Below are 24,201 nucleotides of genomic sequence, written 5' to 3'. Positions count from 1 at the left end.
GGTCCATACACTACTCCTACTTTCCATCTTTTCCAACCTGTCATCGCTTCAGTCCCAACAAAGTGTGAAACAAATCAGAATCGATCTGTGCACACGCTCACAAGCAGGCTCTGACAGACGAGTGTGGCTTGAAGGCTGGAGACAAATATGCTGACCTGCAAAACTGTAAGATAAACATCATCTATTGTCTGTCAAGACAAGCAAAGCACCTCAGCAGGCTGCAGAGGTACAGTGGAAAGAAAAGCACAGGCAGCTGTAATATCGTGCAACTACATTAATCGCAATATGGAAGGATTGTTTTCAAAAGTCACATTAAAACAGGTTATTAACTGATTAATTGATCGATTCCTCAACATCTGGAATCTGGATTCTGGCATTTTATCAATTTCTTTTTACTCAAAGATAAATCACTTTATTGATAAAAAAAAAAATTGATGCCTTTATTGATAATGAAAATGATTATTAACTGTAGCCCTAAAGGTGAGTATTATAAAGCACTGAGGACAAAAAAATCCCCGGCTGTGAAAGGCAAATAGCTGGTTTATTGGCCCACTGGCTCAGACCTTTTAAAATGTGCCCCACCCACCGCTGTGCAGGGCCAGTGCTGCTGTAACAGAGGCAGGCATTTGCAGAAGTCAGCTGGTGGCTGCGCTACAGCACAGATGCCCCACTGTGTGTGTTTTGGTAAGGTGGCCATTTTCAGACACAAGGAGAGCCGGATGACAGATAATATGGGCTAATAAGAGAGACCCGAGGCGAGGAGAAGCAGACTGTGAGTGAGAGCTGACAGAGTGTTTCCCTGTTCTCTGCAGCACAGCCTGGGGACAGTCATACAGACAGTGTTCTTCACACTCCAGCGTTTAGACGTGCAGTATTTAGGCACCGTGTGATGTTTTCATTTGCACACCCTGTATGCAGCACTAAAAAAGAGACCCGTCTGACACCAAGTGTATTATACTGTGTTATACTCTGCGCACTCTCACTCTCAAGCACAGGAAGAGGTGTAAACATGGCAGGGATAACAACAACAACAAGATGTATTTACTGCAGAAGATGAGTTCCAAATCTTTTCCACTGTAATTAGGCGTTCTGGTTACGTGTTGCCAGACAGAATTAACAGGCACAAGTGACTAATACCAAACATTTCCTCTAGTTTTAATATCCAGATGTGACAGTAAAAGGTCCTCTTTGCTGCCGTGAGTCCTCACTCGTATTCCGAAATCCCACATCAGTGTTTCCTGCCTTTGGACAGAAGGTGGAAACCACAGTGCCCCCAACAAGCCCCAGAATTCATCAACTAACCGACACACTGGATTATATAATCAGGCAAGCGACCAATAACTGCAGATTGCAATTTGATATCTGTGATTAAATCAGCAGCTTATGTAATCGCTCATATTTTCCAGCTGTTCAGACATCTGAGACTTTCAAGCTTATTGATTTCTGATAATTACAGTGGGTTTTCGTGCATTTAATTTCTTATGAACACTGCATGTTGTTGTGAATATTACAGACTCAAGTATACACAGCCCTGTTTAACTAATGACTGCCTTGAGCATAAAGCTGAATTAATGCTAAAGTGTTTAGATATCAGGGGTAATAATAAACAAATGATCAAATAACAAGCTCGTTCATCATCACTGAACTTCTGAAAGTTCTATATATTCATTGGTACTTTTTGTGCATTTGTGTATTAGCGAAACTTCTTTTTTTCCTTTCTTTTTTTGGACCAAGGTCCCTGCATACAAACAAGCAGACTTGATGAACATCATTACTAATAATGTGTGCGTTCACATGTGCAAATGAAATCCAATCCAACCCACAGTCAAGAAGAACCCAGAATTAGTTCCAAATTCCTGATAAATCTTTAAATATTTGTCAAATTCCAAATACAGTATCACTTTCATCTTGAAATCAATGACAAACTTGTCTCCGCGTTTGCACTGTGCAAAGCACCAGCACCACAGTAAACACTAAAACGCAGTTTAAAATGTCAAACTAAATCTGCTCTGAGCCCGACAGTGACTCCTTGAAACAGCATCCTCTGTTTTGAACAGCAGCCGCATCAATAGCAGCAAAGTAAATAAAATGTATTTGCATCTCATTCGTCTCATTGAGAGCAGTCTGAGCAAAATTACCAGAGGCTGTGTCATTCTGGGACATCTGGTCAGCCTGAAGTGAAGTTGCTTACGGACTGAGGATTTTGACCGGGGAGCAGCCTCATGTCCACGGCGCCTCAGTGTCTTACATAATCATAACGTCTGTAATCTGAAGACCGATCTGTTCCTCCGGGTTAATGACACACAGACAGGCGACCTCTCCGACTTACTGACGTATTGTGGACAGAGTTATCGTCAAGTTCATTTATCATCCCTGCCTGCTCCTGTGGCTCCGCAGCACGTGTTGACGCGCTGAGCGAAGCTTGGCTCTAAGCTGTAATCTGCTCTCTGTGCACTTCAGCACTGACATGTGGCGAGATTTGACATTGTGTAAGCTGCTGTGGCAGACGTGACAGCGAGCTCTTCCAGCTGTTGCTGCAGGTTAGAGCTGAGCTGCTGGGAGGGTAATGGCTCGGGACTGGCAGGCTAATGGTGCGAGACGCAGCTGAAGTGTTCCACGTATTCTAGCGGGCGAGGCTAATGCCGCCAAGGCACTTTGCTATGTCACTAATGTATGTGTGACATGAAACACAGCTGGAATCTCTGATATCTGAGCACAGACACCGAGATTGGAAGTGAAGCAAAGTGTCTCAGTCAATATAAAAATCAGTCGCATGATGATTTATATCCAAGTATAAGGGAACAAAGGTCCCCAGAACTCCAAGATGCCCGGTAACGGAGAGGACAGATGGCCAACCTCGGAAAGTAAAAAAACAAAGAAGCACTCAGCTGTCACAACCGTCAACAGCAGGACCAGGAGAAGAAAGGAACAGGGGATTTGCCATGTTTCAGCTCACCACTTGTCAATGTGTCAAAGTGATGCAGAAACATGCAGCAACTCAACTCTTTTCATCTGACTCATTGAGATGCTCTGGCTTTCCCTCTCCCTCACTGTCTCTTTCTGTACAGGTTGACGGCAGATGACAGGTACCGTGCACCGGGAAATAAACCAGCCAGCCATCTTGTTTTTCTGCACAAATAAGTGGAACATCAACACTAGGAGCTCCTCTGGGGTTTTAGGCACAGGGTTGACGGTGCGCTCATGTTCATGTCAGCAAGACAATTTTAATATTTGGCCAGGAAAGAGCAGTCACAATTAAATGCAGTGACAGAACCTAAGCCAGCAAGTATGACATGATACAAACTATATTGTCTATGATGTGAAACACAAAAAACAATCTGTCTATCTGTCTATCTATCTATCTATCTATCTGAAAATGACTTAAGAATGAAGAATAAAAGTAATTTATCAAATACAATATACACAAATGGACCATTATTTTGGCAGCTTTGATAGAGATCAGCGATCTCCAAAAGCTGGCGGACAAGTGTTTTTTCATCAATACAACTTTTAGAGTTCAAGTCCTTCGATGCCAATGTTTCCTTTTTCAGCTCAGTTTTCAATAGCACTTTTTTTTTTTTTCTTTCAAATGTCCAAATGTAAAGTCCTGGCTCCACAGAACCGGCGCTCTCTCCCTAATTTAATTTCCTGAAAACAGACAGTCACAGTTTCTCAGACCTGAACTGTGCCTCCAGTAATCTCCCTGATAAACTGCAGCTGAATATGACCTCATTTAAATACAGCTGAAAAGTAACTACTGAACTGGAAGCGGTTGAGCTGGTTGGTTATTTTGCAAGCACATTATCTCCTTCCTTCCTTATGCCTTCTGTGGCGATGGACACAAAACTTTGCGCTCTAATTAGTAATTAGTAATTCACTTGACCCATGAGGCCGAGTTTATATAAAGCAAAAACATTATCATAACATTTGTATTGGACTAATCTTCGTATTTATTCCTATAATAAGGAAGGATAAAGCATGCATACTTTTGTGAGGGTTTTTTTTGCAAGCTTTAACACCAGTATATTCTTTATTTGTGAGATTCAATTCAGTAATTTGAGGGAATGATATCTAATTTTAAACTGGATAACAAATTCTAAGTAATTTAGCAGTATTTTGCTCGATTTCCACCCTCTGCATTAGCTACATAGGTTTGTGTATAAGTAAGAAAATGTCATCTAAAAAATAAAGTTGTGTTTGGAGGGATAAAAAAAGTGCCTGTTGCAGATCACTGCTTACTTTCCTCTCCCTCTGCTTTTCTCGACAGTATCCTCATTTTCACAGGAACGAGTGGCTAATGATGCCTCTCACTCTGCTAGTCATACCAATTAAGCCACCAGTGTAGATTTCAGCAGAGTCGGGAGTGTCAACAGGCCTGATGACTGTTGTAATGAGGAGCAGACGTGAGCGGAGTGGAGGGGAGGGCGGCTGTAGTAGTTTATGTAGATACTTGATGAGGGGTTTCTAAGAGTCTCACTCGTATAAGTGTGCCGGTGTGAATTTTAGTTAACAGACTTAATGTGGAAGAGAACTAAACATGTTCCTGCACCTCTGGCTGTATAAAGTATGCAGCAGTAGGTACCTATTAAAGTGTTTCACTGCCATCTTTGATTAATGTTTTAAGCCTGTTGCACCTCAGTACCAGCAACACTGAAGGCCAGTGGTGGAAAGCTACTGAAGAACATTTACTTAAAATACTGCACTTAGTTACTTAAGATTTTATTGTATTGTTAAAAATGTAACGACTTGATATATAAAGTAGTAAAAATCACATTAAAGAATTGCTTACATATTATTACATCAACCATAATGATAACATAACACAGACAGTGAAATTTCTGCATAATAAGTCGTGTTTGAAAAGTTACTTTCAAACTGTAAGGTGTAATATGTGTTCATTTTAAAGTAATACGTCACTTAACATTATTACTTTGTCACTGCTAAAAATAATATATTACTGTACTGCATTACTTTTGTGACTCATTACCCCCAACACTGATGAGTGCTCTACCTTTGATACTTTGAGTACATTTTGTTGCTAATACTTCTGATACTTCTAATGAAGTGTTTCTATAGAGCTGTATTGCCACTTACTGGCTGTGCCATCTGTAACCACACCAGAGTGATGTCATGATGCACTGACACACCCTAAAGTACACTTCAGCATCACTGTAGCACAAGAAAAACTTGGATGTGGGTTTTGCATTGTAAATAAACCAAAAGGACAAAAGTAAAGAGCAAATGTAGGTATTTTGATCCAAAAACATGTTCAGGAGTAGTCGTATTAGTGGTGAGTCAATTCTTTAGTATGTCATTTTTTAAAATCATTTTCAGCTTCAGTTTCATTGCTCTGTTTTGTTTTTTCACGCTGCGATCTATTGCATTTGTTTCAGCTCCAAACAACTCTAGGCAACCCTAACATTTAGGGTTTTTTTTTTTTTTTGCCAGAACAGTCTTATTTGCAGATATTTTCAACATTGCAGATAATAAATACCCACAAATATGTAAAGAATATGTAAATAATAAGTCCAGTAGGGCAAAGACACGTGATGAATCAAACACATGGGGCAGGATTTTAAGAAAAGCCATCTGAAATAGATGAAACACATGCAAACGCTTTGCAGCAGCGTTGTTAATGAACAGGGCAAAAGACAGATGGTTGGAAAGAGGATTTGCCAAGGAGAGTAACAGCAATATACTCATGTAAAGCATAATCCCCCCCAGTCACACCGACCAAATCTGTCGCCGAAATGAAGAAAAATTGCAAAAAGGAAACAGGAAGATTTTAAAGGGGCTTGATCTGGTCGAAGATCTGGGCCTATTATGAACATGTAATCTGGTTGTGAAACCTATAATGTTTCTCTATGGATGAGTCACCTTCATTCACTGGTTCCAGAGTGCTCCTTGACTGATAATACAGCACTATTACCACCTACGCCTCACAATGTGCTGAATGAAAAACTGAAAAAGAAGAAGGGGGGGGGGGGGCTGAGAGAGAGAGAGAGAGAGAGAGAGAGAGAGAACTTTTCACCCATATGCTAATGCGAACATCTCTCTCTTTGCTGCATGTCCTTATGTGAGTGGATCAAAGCATCTGCCGGACAGATGACGTCATTCACACGACCAAAGCTGGCGCAAGGGTCACTCACAACCCACAGTGAAAAGGGGCAGAGGGTGTGTGCGTTAGTAAGAGAGAAAGTGACAAACGCATGTGTGCGTCCGAGCCCCAAGCCAGATTCGGAGAGCCATGACACCACACTGATTCAGAAGCTGAGGGGCAGAGACGGAGGAGTGTGGATGGAGTGATGGTGTGAGGGATGGATGGATGGATAGGTGTTTGTGACTCACCGTCATTGGCTCTGAGGCCAAATAATCAATTCGTCAATTAATCGTTGCATCACGAGCTGATGAATTGTAGCCAAAGCCTTGTCCAAAAACCATTAAAAAAAAACATCACTGAGCCACACTGTTGCCCTGGGCGACACGTTCATTCACTACAATGATGAACAAGGGCACGGTGAGTCAATCCCACTTACATTGTCCTGATGCTATTAATACTCAAACACACCAAATGCACAATTATAGAAGTAATGCTTGCTAGAAACTACTGTATCCAGCTGTTTCAGGAAAAAGCTTAATTTTTTTTTTTTCAAAAAATGTTTTTGAAATGACTGAACTTGACTCACATCCTCAGTTCTGTTATGACCGACGTTGTTTTCCAAATACCGGACTTTAATTTTTTGGTAACTTAGATTTTTGATTTGTTGGGTTTTCTAATGTGGTGTGGTGGTAAATAGCCTTTCTCTCCCTTTTGTTTGTTGCACAGCAGGGCAAGTTTAAGAGTAAACACTGGTATGTTCGGTGCAGAGGGAAGTAACTGAACAGATTCCTCAGTTCTTCCATTGGCTTTATTATTTTGACTGGGGACACTAGTCCCTGTTGGGGGTGAGCTGTACAGTGCTGCCGGCCTTGTCTGGCTGATGGATAGTGCTGTGCAGCTCTTTTGGCCCGAACCTGACAAGCCTCACGGAGGACAGTTAGGCATAAGATGGGGTTTATTACTGATAAAACCTTTGTCTGCAAAATGGCTTTGTTTGACTCCGCTTTGTGTTGTCAGGGGAGACAGTATCGGGCTCTAGCTGCTGTGCTGAGTGTCAGCACCCTGGCATCTGCGGCTTTGTAAGCACTATACTTCATACTTTCCGTAGGCTGCGTTTCTGCAGAGGCCAACTCTAAAACTATGGACATGGTTTGTCTTAGACAGGAGTCTACAAACTAGTGATTGTGCTCAGTATAGACTACCACTTGATAAAGGGAAGATTCTACTTAACCAAACGTGTGATTAAGAGCCAAAATCTTCTGATTGATAAACCTTAAGTATCACCCAGGAATGAAGCTGTTTCTGATGTGGGCAGTAGTGTGTTATCATTGAGGAAAGACAGCTCATAATTATATATGAAACCTCTATAGCCTCTGTGTCTCAGAAAATTATTGATCACAACGCATTCCATATCTGAGCACATTTTTGGAGAAACAATACCAAACTAGAGGTGATACAGCTGATCCTTTCAGGATTCACCTAAAAGTCACCATCCAACCCTGCAACACATGGATGATTCTGGTTTGCATGGTGGCATCACGGGAAAGTTAAATGTATTTCAGTTTGTTTTTTTCTTTTGAAACTTAACTATGCTGCATGCAAACTGTTTTAATTGAGAAAAGCGTCAAAAACTAACAAGATTAAAATAAGTGCTCTGCAATTTCAAAAGAGAGCTGTTTGTGTATGAGCTGTCATTATTTGGAATTCAAAGAGGTCCATCCCCAAAGGGCTCTCTATTCATAATGTGGGGTAGATAATAGGCACAAAAACTGGCAGCCCAAAATTCACAATGGTGTGGGGATGTGTGTGTGTGCGGGAGGGAGGGAGGGAGGGAGGGAGATAAAAGTGAGGAAGGGAAAGACAGAGAGAAATAGTTAGGCAGGAAGGTAGACAGATAGAGCTGAGGAGATGCAGGGTTGAATAACAAGGAGGGAGCTCAGGAGTGATACAGAAAATGAACAATGGTTCTGGGACGGCGAGAGACATGACTAATGAGTCTTTGAAAAAAAAAAAAGATGAGGAGAAGCGAATGCAGAGCGATTACTTTGATAAAAGTTGATAAAACACAAGGAGTAAAACAAAAGTGTCCTATTGATTGACGCAACAGCTTCACCAAGCTGCTCTGACTTTCTATGGGTTTAAAGCACTTCAGAGACTTCTGCTTTTATTTAATGAGGAGAACCTGAAAATCACAGGAGGGGGAGGTGCTGAACAGTATTGCAAGTATTGTCATTACAGTTAATCAAAAGCGTAAGACAGCGGAGTCATTAAAAACAGAGATTTGACGTCCATGCTTGTGTAAACATTACAGAATTGTATTATGGGTGTGCGTCTATGTCTTAATTGGGTTAGCAAGGGAAATTCATTAGCAGGTGTTTAAGTGCGGTGATGCTGAGGGGCGAGAACACGAATGATCGATTTGGCTTTTTGTATTTGCAGTCAGATGAAGAGAGTCCCACTGACATGACAGTCTAAGGGCCTGTTCTCTGCATATGTGCACAAACTCTATGTTCTCATGTGCTACTGGCTCTCGGTAAAGCTGGTTGTCGTGGAGGACACCAACGTGCAAAGAGACTTTTTTGTCTGCATTTGTGGTGAAATAGTTGAAACTGTTTTATTATGCGACTCAGTGGCATAACTACTACACCTCTGTATAGGAACAGACAGGGAACTAAAAACTATCTAACGAAGTACGTAGAAGCCGGCTAATTTTCTGAAGGGACATCAGTAAATTCATCAAATCTTCTTGCACATTGGGTCACTATTGAGGGCATTTTTATCCTGTTTTTTTTTTTCTACTGTAGGGTTATCCAAAAGGGCAATTTTGCTGTGTTTGTTTTTCAACAAGTGGCTTATAAGTACAGACACATCAGTGCATGCTGCGGCTGTGCTTGACCTCCATCTCTTATCTAACCAAGGACAGATCCCATTCCTGGCCAGAGGGAAGAGGGGACTGAGGTTCAACTGTTCCGGTGGGGTCACACATGCACTCCAAACAGACAAAGTGCATCCCGAGGGACCACAGAGGGGTCAGACTCCAGCTCTGATAAAACACTGCCACCCTGCCCTGGCAGCCTCGGATGGGCTTGGGGGAAAGAGAGGAGGCTAATGAGGGACAATTTTTTCACACTTGATGTGTGGAAGCAATCGGTTGCTGATACGACTGCAGAGAGGTGCACCACACCAGATATGCAGCAGATAAAGGGTTGGCTTTTCCAGGCTGAGACAAAAAAATCAATATGATGATATATCGCAATACTCCCTCTCATAATATGTTATTGATATGCTGGTCTTTTGAGTGTTGTTAAACGGTCAGTTCTAATGGATTTTCTTGCATTAGGTCTGTAAAGATGGCTGAGAGAGGAGAAGAAAACGATCGTCCTTTAAGTGCAATGTCTCTGCCAACGTCAAATTTAAAAAGATGGTCTGTAAGATCTGTTTCATTGAATTAAAGCACACGGACAACAGAGCCAACGTACAAGCCCACCGGCGTGGAGGCAAATAAAGATTTCATAAAGATTAGAATTTTCTGATTCAATATAAAATCCTGTTACTGTGAATCCTGTGAAATCTTATTTAAACACCACCACTCAGTTTGCACCACTGAAACATCATCTGCGGGAATGTATGTGATGTTACTGGTTAAGTTTCATATCTTGAATTTTAGTGTCTGTTTTTTTTTTTTTTTAAATGACTCTTTGACTTGATTGGAATTTTTTTATTCAAATTGAGAGAATTGAATTTTGATCTGATCTGAATTTGTGAGCCCTAAAAAAATATATTCAGGGCACTTTGCCTTTGAAATCCCATAATTGGAAAGAGATGGGCTCAAAGAGATGGTTGAAGCCAAGCCTGACAAAGTCGAAATACAATACTAGGATGCTATAAATTCAGTGGTCTTCAAACACGTATTTCAACATGTACTTAGTCATGATTAAATATCACAATTAGGCATTCACTTGCTTATAAGATTTAAATCTTTACGGCCATTATCTGCTTCCATATACCTGGTTTGTGCTTAAATCTGATCATCACGTGACCATCAGCCACTCTGGATATGACATGAAAAGAAGAATATTAAAAAAATCAATCAACAATCCCTAAGATCTAAAAGAAATGCAACTAAAATATGAAAATGTGTCCATGTTCACCCCAACAGAGTATTAATTCCAAGTTTCACACACAGTTGTGGGAAGCCAGTGAGGGATCGTGCCCTGTGCACCTACAGACATAGTGAGGGGGAGGAAGACGTTTTTGTTTAACTGAATTTGCTCAGGCTGACTTGACTTCCTTTGAGATGTATCCATCTTTCACTAGACATTCAAACTCTGCTTTTCTGCTTTTTGCTTAACCTTTTGGCTTTTCAGTCTGTGTTCACGTTGATGTGTGTTAAAAGGAAAAAAAGCTCAGACTCTGCCTTTCTTTTACTCAGCTGTTGAAGAAATTGTGAAACTGAAACTTAACTAAACGCTGTAGAATAATATCCATCCTTTTCAGGCTATTTCTTCTTCTGCATTTACAGACTGCATCCCGTACTTGTCTTGTGTCATCAAACACTACAAAATGACTGTTATTGTGAGTCTCTGTGTAGAGACAGATGCATCCAGGTATCTGCGTAGTGAGAGAAAATGCTAAATGTAAGAAAGTGAAGCAAAGTATGAACAACTTACGTCTGTGTCGGGACCCTTGTCGGCTCCAGGACAGGAGAAGGTGACAAACTCATGGCACCGTTTGTGGACCACAAAACAGCACACTGTGAGAAGAGAGAGAGGAAGAGAGAAGACTGAGTTTTACTGCAACAATTTATGACACTACATTGTGGGCTTTTTCTTAAATATAAACAGAGACACAGACGCACAAAAAGTATGATATCCTCATTCTGTCTGATGTTTTATGTAAGTTATCTCACAAATGGTTGGGAGATAGAAGGACAAACAGTCAGAGAAAGGCAGTGAGCGAGAGATTGTGAATGTAAATCATAATCAATCAGCCTTAAAGTGACTGTGACAAGCTTCTCTTACATGAACACAGAAACTAATGCAGACAGACTTAACAGACTTGCATGCGTGTGCGCTCCCACACTCGCACCCACACAAAAAATGTCACTATCTCGTGTGCTCTGCAGCCGTCGGCTCTTTACAGTCTGTCGGGTTGATGCCGATTGCATCTTTGCCTCCCACTGAACTGGGATCCGCCTCTACCAAAGTGTCACTCAGCTTGACACGGCTGACATGACACCTGACGCCGCTCTCACGTCAGCGGCAGTGGCATTTACACTTGGACGCTGCGGCAGATCTGGAGGGAAAAGCAAGAGCGTGGACATCTGTGACAGCTAGATCACAAGCTGACTCTCTCTCTCTCTCTCTCTCTGACTGTCGCTCGGCGCACCCAACTGTATTTTTCCCTGCCATTATTTGAAACTCCTCATTCTTTCTTCTTTTTCCATTCTCGCGCAATCTGGCCGCTTTTCTCATTGTCAAGCTGCCTGCGTGCTCGTGTGCACTTTTGTGCTCTCTCACTATCATATTTGTGTGGATTTTTTGTCTCTAGCTGCGCCAGCTAAATCGCACTTGCCAGACAATCTGACGGCCCTTGGTTAAACAATAGAAATTAGTTCCCTGAGTAGTCCAAGAAACAGCAGGGGCTTCGACTGTCCATGCAAAAGGCTGAACTGAATCACGATACTCAGTTAATTAGACACATTTTAGATTTATAGTTTCATCATCTATATGAGCATCGATATCATCAGTATTTTCGGCATAATGATTTCCATCATCATAATCCTAATCCAGCCCTAATACTCACTACAGCATTTCTCTCTGTGAATGTGTGTCAGAGATGGATATTCCCTTTCCACTGGTATAGTGCTGAGCCAGTGGCAGCGTACAGTATGAATTCATCTCTTTCAGTAATAAAGAGGAAACGAGGCAGAGAGGAAAAGGAGGGGGATAAAAAGCTCAGCAAAATAGTAGCCCAAAGTGATTTATCCATGCTCTGAAGTTCTCATCTGTGCCATTTGTCATTTTCATAATGTACAGAAGCAGGTTATGCACAGGTGCAAAAGCAGTGGAGAATTTTCAGCCACACTTTGAATGTTTGGTCGGTTGAGCCACCTCAACAGGTAATACATGGATTGATATGATTTTTTGTACAAACATCCACTGTTCCCAGAGGATGAACCGTCATATGTAGAAAGACAAGCTTCAGTAGATTCAAAGAGGGATTTGATTCAGATTTAATGCTACCCCCAGCCAGCACCATTACATGACATTTCAAGGCCTCTCAGGACTCAGAAGAGATGTAAGGTAATATGACAATTTATGTGCACTGCCAAAAGAAGCCCTCTTATTATCTCTCAATTAATTCAAAAAGGGAAAGAAAACAAGCGTTGAAACACTTTTTATTCCTCAAAAGAGTGTTTAAAAATCACATTCTTTATCTGTCACTGCTGAGTGTATTAGCAATTGTTTTGGTATTGACCTCAGAGCAATCATTCCCACTTTATATCCACCTCCGATTTGCCCCACAAGCAAACTTTCAATCGTCCAAGCCCACATCCCGCCCACCTCACTGTCATCCAAAACAAGAAAACATTTGCTTACATGCAAAGGAGAAGTACGAAACACATGAAATCTGCTGCGTGTATTTTCATCCTCTGTGACACACACTTTTACTCAGCAGGATTAAGTCTGAGTGCAACCATCAGGTTCCTCTTTTCCTCCCTACAGCCTACTTACAATATGCGAATCACGGGCGTAATGACGTCCGTGATTCTCTCTCTCCCGCCATCCATCAGCACTCCTCACACCCTCAGCCACACACCCACTCGTCCTTTGCCGCCTCTGTTTAGGCTGATCTTGGACCAGCTTGAGTGCCTGCTGGAGCAGGGGTGTGGAGCTGAGAAGACTGACTTGACACTGATCTCAGTTCAGAGGTGAAGGAGGGTTGTTAAGCTGTGTACAGTGGAAGGGATAAATCTAGCTTTGGACTGTGTGTGTGTGTGTGTGTGTGTGTGTGTGTGTGTGTGGGTGTGTTCGCGCGTGTACGTGTGCGTGTGTGTTGTCAGGCAGGCTTACCCAGACTTACACAAGACAGAGACAGTGTTTCTCTGTGACTATAATCCCTGGCGTCGACTTTCGTGCGACACACACGCACATACACACTGATACCCACATTAATCTAAAAGCTGTTTTAAGAAAGCAGGAGCCAATACGCTGCAGTGTCTGAAACACAGGGGTACTCTGGGAGCACACTGGATGTTACATGCACCCAACCAATCAGGAGGAAAGCTGTGAAGGAGGCGCCGCACACATTTACACCTGCTCGCCATGGAGTGACTCAACAAAAACACAAGTTTCTTCGCGCTCTCCTAGTATGAGAAAAAGAGGAAGAAACACACAAGAGATCTGGAGGAGTACTTAATTATGAGTGTTTTTCCTGGTGGCTTTAATGCTACTATAATAAATCTTTCGTGTGACTCAATCACAGGGATCCGACTGGTGAACTCTGTAGTAAGAAGTGCAGTTGGCTCCAGATGGTTTCGTCTTCTCTGGGAGAGCTGTGTGAAGCAGCAGGAGCAGAGGTGACACAGTGACATACTGTATCGTCAGGGATATTATGATTAATTACTATGGGCTTTGTTTCACCAGCGTAATTGCATAAGCACAGAGATAAGGAGCTTTGGCATTACAAAGCAGCTTACACAACACAAACGCTTTCTTCTGTGTGTGTGTGTGTGTGTGTGTGGAAGATGGAAAACACATCAAACCCTACTTTTGTGTTCATAATTTGAGAGGCTGTTCCTATAGGTGGGAATTTTTTTCACACCACTACACACTATGGTGGCATTTCTTCACCTCTTCATCCACATCCCCATCTCTCCACCACTGATGCTTTTAAGTACGGGTTTAGCTGTGGCTAATCTGGTGAAACTGGTAATCTACCGAGCCACTGTTAATGGAATTATGCTGCGCTGTTGCCCGGATGAAAAGCTCGCGGTGAAGATAAGGGAGGAGGCAAGGCACCTGCAGCGCTGGACCAACTCAATACCTTCCAGACACATTCAATTGATCCGGGCCCCCAGAGTGCACCCGAACACAAAGGGAACTGAGGCTTTGATCTGAGATCCACGGGAGGAAAAAAAAAAAGGGAAGTGTGCAAGAGGACAGATGAATAGGTGGCGAGGGAGGGAACAAATCCACAGGGGTTTAGGATTTCCAAGACTGCAGAGATGTTTCGAAGGGAGTCAGAAATGTTTTTGTCTGCTCAAACAACTCTATCGTCTTAATGCCGAGATATTGTCGAGGTGGAGTTGGGCTTGTTAGAGTGACAGCTTTGTCACCACTGTCTGGAAACAATGCACAATTTATTAATTGCACCTCACGTCTTGCCATTTCCTATATAAACACTATTTAAACACAGAAAGACGAGAGCTTCCCTCCAACCAAGGCTGTTGATCGTGTAAAATGCTCTGCTCTCCCCTTGGTTATGGCTCTGTGGTCTTTCTGCAGATTGTTTGTCATTTCAGGCAAGAAAATGACAGAGGAGGAGAGATGAGGAGAGGCGTGGAGAGGGTGAGGGAGGTGTATTTTCCTCTCTTGGTTATTTTTAGGCTCGATTCTGGCCAGGGCTGGAACAGTGTGTACTGAACCCCACTGTGGTGGAGAAGTGAGGGAAGACATTTCCTCTACGATGCTCTCCACCTGGCCAGTGGACACTATAAATAAACAGACGGTGGTGCGCTGTTGAAAACACAAAGACATATTTCAGGGTAACAGCGAACAATGAGTGAAAAGCTTTTCCTGTGTAAGTGCTGCATGAGGGAGGTCTGCAGAGAGAAGCTGAAAGACAGCCACAGAGAGAATCGCACGACGGGCCAATAGCAGCACTGTATCACACTTACAGCAGAGAGCCACACTCCTGCCTGTGTCAAGTTCTCATCAAATTTTGATAGAGTTCAAAAAGAAACTATATCCATTTGTTGTTTACCATCCTGATCACTGACACTAGCTTTCTGCTCTCATACTAACTGGCTGAATCTGGGCTTTGTCACAGCCTGGAGGACAAAGAGGAGAGGGCGACACATAAGTTAACCAACGACAATATAAAATATGTAAATTAGTAACATCAGTAGTGCACCGAGTGCTTGGATGAGTGCACAGTGAAGTGTAATGAACCAAAAAATAAATAAAAACACTGGGAAAAGCCTGATCCAAACAACAGACCATGCTTCTATGGGGGGATGTGATGTTCTATTCATATTATTGTACTGTATAAATTGTTGGACAAATTGTATTTTGCTTCTTATTTTTGAATTGTTGATGCTTTGCAACATGATTTGTTAAAACCGTCATGCCAATAAAGCCCATTGAACTGAATTAAACTAAACAATGTCTTATATAGCTGAGTGATGCACCTCCTGCTTTCCTCCTAAAAAGGGATGGACTGTCCAATCAAGAGGGATGTCACAACTTAAAGTGGCTAATAGGCAAATAAGAAAAGCAAATTTAACCTCTGCTGTTTATGTCCATACTTTGAGCAGACAGGCTACGTGTGTGTATAAAATCTCTCCACACAGTCTATGCAAGTGTCAACACAGAAGCAGAAAGAATGCTTCATACATGTTTTATATCTTTTCCAGAAGTCTCTGCCTCCAATAGTGTGACCTCTGACCTCCTGCCACCGCAGTGAGTGACAGATCTGGGATTCCCAGAGCCTCAGGTCACACAACCCATAACCACCAGCTCTCTCTGGAGACTGGTGGAGATCGATGGGCAGCGACCACAGTTGGAGTGACTCACTGACCCCAGCAGTGGCCTTTCTAAGACTACATATTGTGCAGGATGATAATTCACTGCGCATTTTCCTCGTATGTTGACTGCATTTCATTCAGTATAATGTTTGATGGTCATTTACATGCATGTCCAATATTTTCACTTGATGCAGCCACGCCTTACTTCTCATTCAACATTTACATTATTTCCATAATATTGAATACAGTGAGAGGGTAAAAATCTGCTGTTGCCATATTCTTTATTCTATGACACCTGTTCCTTTTGATATATCTGGTAATATCAGGCCACCAGTGTGTTACAGTAAAACTGGACATACAGGATCTTTGCATCAACATGATGAAGTACCTTTTTTTGGGTATTAATTTAATTTGCCATTCCCATTTGATTATTTTCTATATAAACAATTTCTCAATTGAGTTTCAAGAAAATATATCATATCACAGTATGGATCAACATACATATACTGCAATAGAATATTTTAGGTTTATTTAGGTAATATTTTAGATTTCAGGAAGATGTTTTCTCTGTCACTTTTCTTTCTTTTGTGATTTCTTGCTTTTTTTTTCTCCGCTCCAACCTTGTCCCTCACTTCTGCTTTCCCACGCTGAAATCCCTTTCATTCACAAGTCTGACATCACCAGATCTAGCCAATGATCTCTCCTTGAGCCTGTCCTCAGATGCTGTCCTTTGAATATTACTGTGCTTCTGTCATTCTGTCAAAACCTACAGTCACACAAGCTACCGCCTACCCATCACCACCTTGTCCCTAAGGATGATCGTGGAGATTCAGCTGAGAGGTTTGCTGGCTTTACTCCGCCACTGCCACTGGTGTCTATCCTCTGGGGGACTCCACCTGTCTCCTGTCTGTTTTTGGGCCTATTCTTAATGAAGATGCACCACGTTGATGCAGTTTTATCGACAAAGCCCTTCCCTGTTGTTAAACTCAATAATATACACTTCCACTCCTTGAAACTACTCCTTATTGAAATCCATTGCCAACTCATGTAAGACTGACATTGAAATTCAATCTGCCGGTCTGTGTTTTGGAGCCCAGCACAGTGCACAGGTGGGAGGTTCAGTGAAATGAGGCAACGAAAAGCAAGTTGTTAGTGTTTTGGTGGAAACTGTGTTTTAGACTTGGTGCTGAGAATAGATGTCTTAAAATCCGAACGTTAATCTGCTGCAAATCTGATGAGTTTGTCCACAAGAGCAAATGCACAACAATAATGGAAAGATTCTTAAAATTTAAATACGCTTTCACAACTGATCTCTCAACCAGCAGAGGCGTTTAAACTGGCATCAGAAATGAACGTTAAATGTGATTAATGCTGAAATGTCAGTCAGTCTGTATTTATTCATACATTTTACAGTATCTTTTGTGCACAGCTGCTGTGTGAAAAGTTCCTCCTTCAGCTCATTAAATTTGTAAATTCCCTTAAAGTTCCCCATGCAAGAAAAAACGCATCCAAGTAATCCCAATTTGATTCACAGTTACAAACTGTAGCACACTAAATTGCTTCAGTATATCACTGTTTAAGTCTCTGTCCTTTTCCTACCACCCTTGGGAGTTGAAGTATGTACAATATATACCAGCCAGCAGTGTTTACCTGCACAGGGAGAAAATGAACAGAGCTGCAGCTACAACAAAGGCCTGGAAACTCAATTTCAGCAGATACATTCAATTATGCATGCCATAGGCACACAGAGGACAAAGACATACAGTAGGGACACAAACACAGAGTTAAGATTGAATATGTGACCTTGACAGCAACAATAAAGCTGTGCACAAAGGCCACTGATAGACTACATTAGGAGAAAAACGTGAAGAGAAGAAGAGACAGGAAGAGATAAGATATGACAAGAACAGAAGGGAGAAGCACACAGTAATCTTGCTCCCTGTGTCTCCTGAAGGGCAGACGAAATTAGCAAAACTTTCCTAAAATTCTGTTTGTGTCTAGTTATTATCATTATCACAGCATTATCCTGCTTTATGAATATGCATGTGTGTGTATTTGATTGTCTGTGCATATGTAAGGAATTATGCAATTTCTGCATGGGAGCGGAGAATCGCAGAGTAGAAAATACCTCAGGGGAGATTCAGCACGGCAGGGATGATGCTCAGTTTTTCACAAAGCAAAACAAAACAAAACAATCTTCACAAACCCACTGAACTGCTGAGTGTCCATGTACAGTTAGAGAGGGGAAAACAGGAACCTCATAACATCTGATTGGTTAAGAGAAGGTGAGGGGACTTTCAGTGGAGGTCAAGGTGAATTTGGCCTTGTCAGATTGCATCACAGCGCTCACCTCCTCAATCTCCTCCCACACAGTGCTGCAGGTTGACAGGCGATGGCAGTTATCACCTTGGCTCCCTGTCCTCTGAGATCTGTGTTTGATTGTGCATGTCTGGATAGCTTGTTACAGCAGATACAGACAGTGGAGACGACGTCCCCGAGGTGCACATTGTGATTTGTTTTTCTCACTTTCCCATCATAGAGATGCTAAACAGCCACACACAAGGCCTGTAAAAACTGTAATACACATCCAAACTGTGCACACATGGTGTGTTTCCCCATGCATCTCCCCTGTGGTTCAAGCCAGCAGCAATAAAGCTCCATTGGCACAGGGATCTAATTTTTAACCATGCTAACGGCATGACTCTGGGGGTGGAAATGTCTGCTGGTCCTCCACTCTGGCCCAGACTGAAATATCTCAGTGACAAGTGGCTGGATTACGATACATTCATGATCCTCAGAATCCTACTGACTTTAGTGATCTGTCTGACAAATGGCACTAAGAGGCATTTGTGGTTCAGAGTGAAACATCTAAACAACTAATTGATGGATGGCCATGCTATTTGGCGAAGATATTCATGATGCTCAGAGCAGAGCTCATGATGCTCAGAGAATAAATGCTAATGGTTTTAGTGATCCTCTGATCTTTCCTTTAGCACCACCAGTAGCTCAAAGTTGTCATGTTATCAGGAAAAAAATTTTAACATCCACTTGATGGATGTTAGAAGGTTTTTCTCATGTAACATGATTCTGTAGGAACTTGTGTCTTACATGGTATATATGTTACTCTCAAGTCAGCATACTACTCTTCTGGCTCCGCTTTGTCTGGACAACTGGTTGTTCTAAGGAAAGTCCATCTTGGGACATGCTCTCATGTATCTGAAACCAGATATAGCTTGTAGAATCCTATATATGTGGTAGCTTTACTCTGTATTCCTTAGTCTCATCTATGCCTGTGATGTTGGACTCTGAGCTCGTAAACCTACATAAACTTCTTGAATGAATCTTGGACTCCTCTCTTCATTGCTACAACCACAGAAAAGCATCCCTACAATGGATCAGCACAAACTTTTGTACTGAGATTCATGGTTCCCAGAGGATGAATCCTGACTTTATTCCGATGAGTTTTTCTCTGCATCACCGTGAGGTTGACATTTTTTATTGAAGTACCTCAACGCCTGTGAGATGGCTCGCCATAACATTTGGTACAGACCTTCATGTTCCCAAGAGGATGAATTATCATAACTTTGATCCCCTGACCTTCAATCAGGTCAAATTTTCATTTTGTCCAATACTTTGGTTTATGACCAAACAAATGACTTTCCCATCAGCTTCAGCTGTGCTTAGTTTTTAGTGCTAACAGCAACCATTAGCACACTAATGCACTAAATTAAGACATTATACATGAGCATACAACTGTGATTATGCTAGCATGCTGATGTTAGCATTTAGCTCAAGGCACCATTATGTCTAAGTGGGCTACAGTCTCACAGAGCCATGTTTACATAATATGTCGTTCTTCTTTAAACTTTCATCCCCGTGTCATTAGTTGCCTTACACGCTGGAATAAATTATACATGCAGAAAAACAGACATGCAAATTAAACATACACACAAATAGATACATTTTCAGGAATAATGCATGCAGCTGATGTACACACACAAATTAACACCCTCTTAACAGCACTAATAGTGTTTGTATTAAGAAGTGGCCACAGGGGGACTGGATCAATTATTCCAAACTACAGGTGGGAGTGTTTGTCTGCCAGACATCTCTGAGTCACACAGGGGGAATAGTGATACTGCCTCATGAATTAAATATGACTCTGAACACAGACACACACACAAATACACAGGTTTAAGTGTACACATACATGCGTGTGAATACACATTTGTGCTTTCCAGCACACACACACATATATGTGCATACATGCACACAGACGCTCATTTTAGCAGACAGACATACAAACACACTCATTCACTTCTTATGCTTTATCTCTGTCAGACGACTGACACACAAACGGCAGCAAGTACACATAAAGTGTACATTCACTATGTCTGGCTCCCTTGTCTCCTCATCTTCTCAGTTACTCTTACTCGCTCATACACACACACACACACACACACACTCACGTCCAGTCAGTGATGTATCACCTGCAGTGGTCTGGCTCTGAGCCCCCTGTGCCTGTGTATCAGGTGTCACTATGGTAGTAATGTAATGAGTCTAGCTACCTGCAATCCATACAGACGCTCCCAGGCTGACACTGACGAGACCAAATTAGACTCTACAATAGGCTGGCTATCAATGAGAAGTGTTAGCAAGCACTCACGCAAACACACCCACGTGTAAAAAAAAAAAAAGAAAAAAAAAGGACCTTAATATGCATACATGGTCAAACTGTTTTTCGCCTAAGGTAATGGCTTTCCTCACTATGACTCTGGCTTCTATATGCACAGCCTACACACACACACACACACACACACACAGAGCAGTCCGTCAGGCAAAAGGCAAAGGTCACAGCCAAGTCCAAGTCTGGTCCCTGGGGACAGGCTGATACCACACATCAACATCAGAGCATCTTCCAGTCCTGCAGCACTGCATGTCCTCGACTAATTTGTTTGGGACCAGTGAAGTCGAGGCTAAATTTGTCTCAGGACATTTTGAAACATAAATAACACACTTTTTTTTTCCTCCATAAATTCTCTAACAGGTCTAGTTTTTCATCTTCTCTCTGCTTCTCATCTTTCATTTTCAGGAGGAAGAGGGACCAAAAAGGATAGTTCCAAATAAAACAGTGACCTTGATCAAACTCACTTTAGTGGTATAATGAAAAAAAAAAAAAAAAAAAAACCTTCAATGTAAAAATGTGCTTTAATTAGCATGAGATTATAATGCACTATGGCCCGAGCCACACTCTTAAAGCTATTCAGTGACTAAACACATTTACACATTTTATATAAACCTAGGGATTATATAAGATAGAAACAGCTGGGCTGTACTGTCCACTACTGGCTGCAGGTTATCTGAAGCTACAGGCAGATATACTGCTGAAGGATGATAATACCACATGCTGATGCAAGGTGGCAGCTAAACAGGCTGGTATACTTGCTCCTCAAATGTGGCCGCTTTGATGTTTGCTCCTGACCTTTTTCTTGCCTTGTACTGTTTCTCGTACTCTCCTCACATCAAACCATCGAGCAGAGACGACTTTTTAAAGTCCAAAAATCCTGCATCACTTTCTTCCTACAGCAAGTGTGCGATGAAGAGCTTTGAAAACCTGAGCGCTGATGCAAATAACTCACACTGCTGCAGCTTTTTGCTGCATCTTAACTGGTTCCTGTTGCTATAAATCTGTGACATCAACTTACAAGACGCTCCTGAAAGCTCTTCTTCAAGTGTTTCTCAGTACCATTAAACTTGAATAGATGAATTTATTAGCAATAAAACACTCCCTTTTTCATCTCAGTGGTATGGCTCTCTGGCACGGCCATTAGCTTGTGATGGCTAACGTGAGCAAACTTCAGATAGATACTGCTGTGTAACTAACATTACTGCCGACTGCTCTACTTGTGTTACTGTCACACTTTATGTTTTATGTTGCAGATAAAAAAAAAAACACAGCGTACCTCACCAGGAGACAAGCTGTTTTATTTTCTATTTGTGGTCCCGTCTACTTGGGAAAGGAAGGGAAGTTTAATGTGCTATCATCCTGCAACAGCCACCTACATAACATACATGATGGCCACTGTTCAGCAAAAGTGATGTCGTCCTACTTGATCAAAGTGAGCAATCTCACAACTGTCATTCTGTTTTGATTTAATCTTGATTTGTGCACCTTTTCCTAAATGAGACCCACTTCCATTTCTAACCAGTGACCATAAGACAAAACAGCAGAAATGTGAAATAACCAAAACAGTTCAAACAGAAAATTGTATCTTCTATTTGGATCCATCGCTCAAAGTAAGAAGCTGGGAAAATATTTTTTCCTTTTATTAAGTTTCTGTTGACATGGCCCTCATTATAACTGTTCAATGGAGGGGAACTTGTATGTGCACAGAAACACACTCATACAAAAGCTCCCTTCAGATTAAAGACGTGTTTGATATTAATTTCTGAACCTCACCATGAATATTACAAGTCATTGCTGTTTTCACTAAAAATATCAAGGATCCTTTGCTGATCAGACGCTACCCCATCAGATCTTGTGAATGCGCCAGATGTACAAACATGACACCTGAATCAGATACGTTTTGCAATTATCAAAATGGCAAAAAACTTCAGCTTTAGTAATAAATACACCTGACACATTCTTTTTCCAGTGGTGCTTTGGTTGAGCTGCGTGAATCACAGTGAATTTATGCAGTAGTATGAATCATATCTCTACCTCTGTGATGGGGGACTTACACATCCAACTGGAGTCAGATGAACAAACACCTACACCTAATACCTAAATTAAGATGAGTCATCAGAGCCTTTTGCGAGCATGAAGGTACAAAATCGTGAATAACAACATTAAGAAGTTATGATTTACTATTAGGTGTCTGAGATAGGAAAGACAAATCCTAGATAAATCCTTTAAAGGTGGCGAGAGAAAATAAGGCAAATTAACTGAGTTTGAGCAAGTATCATCTGATTGTGAGTCAGTGGACAGAGTGCAACACAGAGCAGCCGAGAGCTTCCCATCCTCTTGTTTTGCAGGGCTGATGCACTGATCCAGGGTCAGCTGGGGCCAGTTTAATGCACAGCAGCCAAGAAGACAAGAGCAGACTGGGCAACTCTCACCATGAAGCCCGCTCTCTGCCACGACCAAACACACACAGAGTCACACACACACACACACAGAGTCACACACACACACACACACACACACACTGTACACACACACATGCATCCACATAACAGCACATGCTTTCATCCAGATGCACGGATGCAAATGTACAGATGCTTGGAAAAAACTCACAGATGGGCACTTTCACATGCAGACACAGCCTCCTTAAATATGCAGAGACCTGAAAACACACACACACACACACACATACAACCTCACATTCTCTGTCCCTCTCTTAAGCGGTCCAGAAGTGTATTTTTGAAGCAGGAAAACTGCAGAGCCCCAGAGAAACACCGTCATGCTGTATTGAGGTCAAGAGGCTTGAGCCAGAAAACCTGGATATTGTAAGTAGTAAAGCAGTCAGAACACCGTGGCGATGCTTCAGCCCCATTATTGCTGATTAATGGCATTCGGCTGAGAAAGGGAGCATGACTCTTCTCATCACTAGGCGTCTCTGTGCTTGGCTAATTGGCCTAGTTAATCCACGCGCCTGCATCCAAGCCTGTGTAGAGCGATTAGTCAGCCTGTCGAGTGCATGGCTCGTACCATTTGGAGCTGAATATGGGAGAGAAAAAACGAAAGGCAGCAGCTGTGGCGAAATGGCATTCTGTGCTTTCTGCAAGATGGTTTCAATTAGCACCTGCTACCTCCCACGCCACCCCGTGCTTTCTTATTCTTCTTTTTTTTTTCACTTAACACTTTCTTTGACGTTTGTGTGTTCAGTCTCAACAACAATGATCCGATGTTTTCTGCCCTGCAGGGCTTTAAGGATAGCAGGGTCAGACTAAAGAACACTTAAGTCTTGTTGGGAATAAAAACCTGCATGACTGCTCAAAGGGCTTTTCAACACTATGTTTGTCACTATGCACACATACACAATGACACAGCTACACACGCTTGACAATCATATACCTTTAAAAAGGCTATAATCAACATTTCTACCACAACAATGAGTCAAATGACATTCTGAAAACAATGTGTAGTTGCTTGTAGTGATGAACCTACAGAGATTTATCACCCGAATCTGCAGCTCCCCTCGACTGTTCGACTAGCTGGCGAACATAAAGGAATATTTGGCAGCGTCAGTGCCAGATGTTTTCCTCACAGGCTGGACAACAGAGCTAAAAGAGAGTGAATATTGGTGTTGCATTTAATGTTGCTCTGTATCTGCTGGATGAGTAAATG

At 41.9% G+C, this 24,201-nt stretch overlaps 1 protein-coding gene across 1 annotated transcript in view; it reads right to left on the bottom strand.

Annotated features, from left to right (window-relative positions):
• prkcab (protein kinase C, alpha, b) overlaps nucleotides 1–24,201 on the bottom strand; it is a 91,175-nt gene that overhangs the window by 49,515 nt on the left and 17,459 nt on the right. Inside the window, exon 3 of the mRNA XM_070847267.1 lies at nucleotides 10,771–10,853. Within this exon, the coding sequence (XP_070703368.1) occupies nucleotides 10,771–10,853 (83 nt within the window). The remainder of the gene's footprint in view (nucleotides 1–10,770; nucleotides 10,854–24,201) is intronic.

The sequence above is a fragment of the Pempheris klunzingeri genome, chromosome 17 (genome assembly GCF_042242105.1).
Source record: "Pempheris klunzingeri isolate RE-2024b chromosome 17, fPemKlu1.hap1, whole genome shotgun sequence".
NCBI classification, from domain to species: domain Eukaryota; kingdom Metazoa; phylum Chordata; class Actinopteri; order Acropomatiformes; family Pempheridae; genus Pempheris; species Pempheris klunzingeri.
The sequence above is the reverse complement of the archived record's forward strand: the minus strand, read 5'-3'. Positions and strand labels throughout refer to the sequence as shown.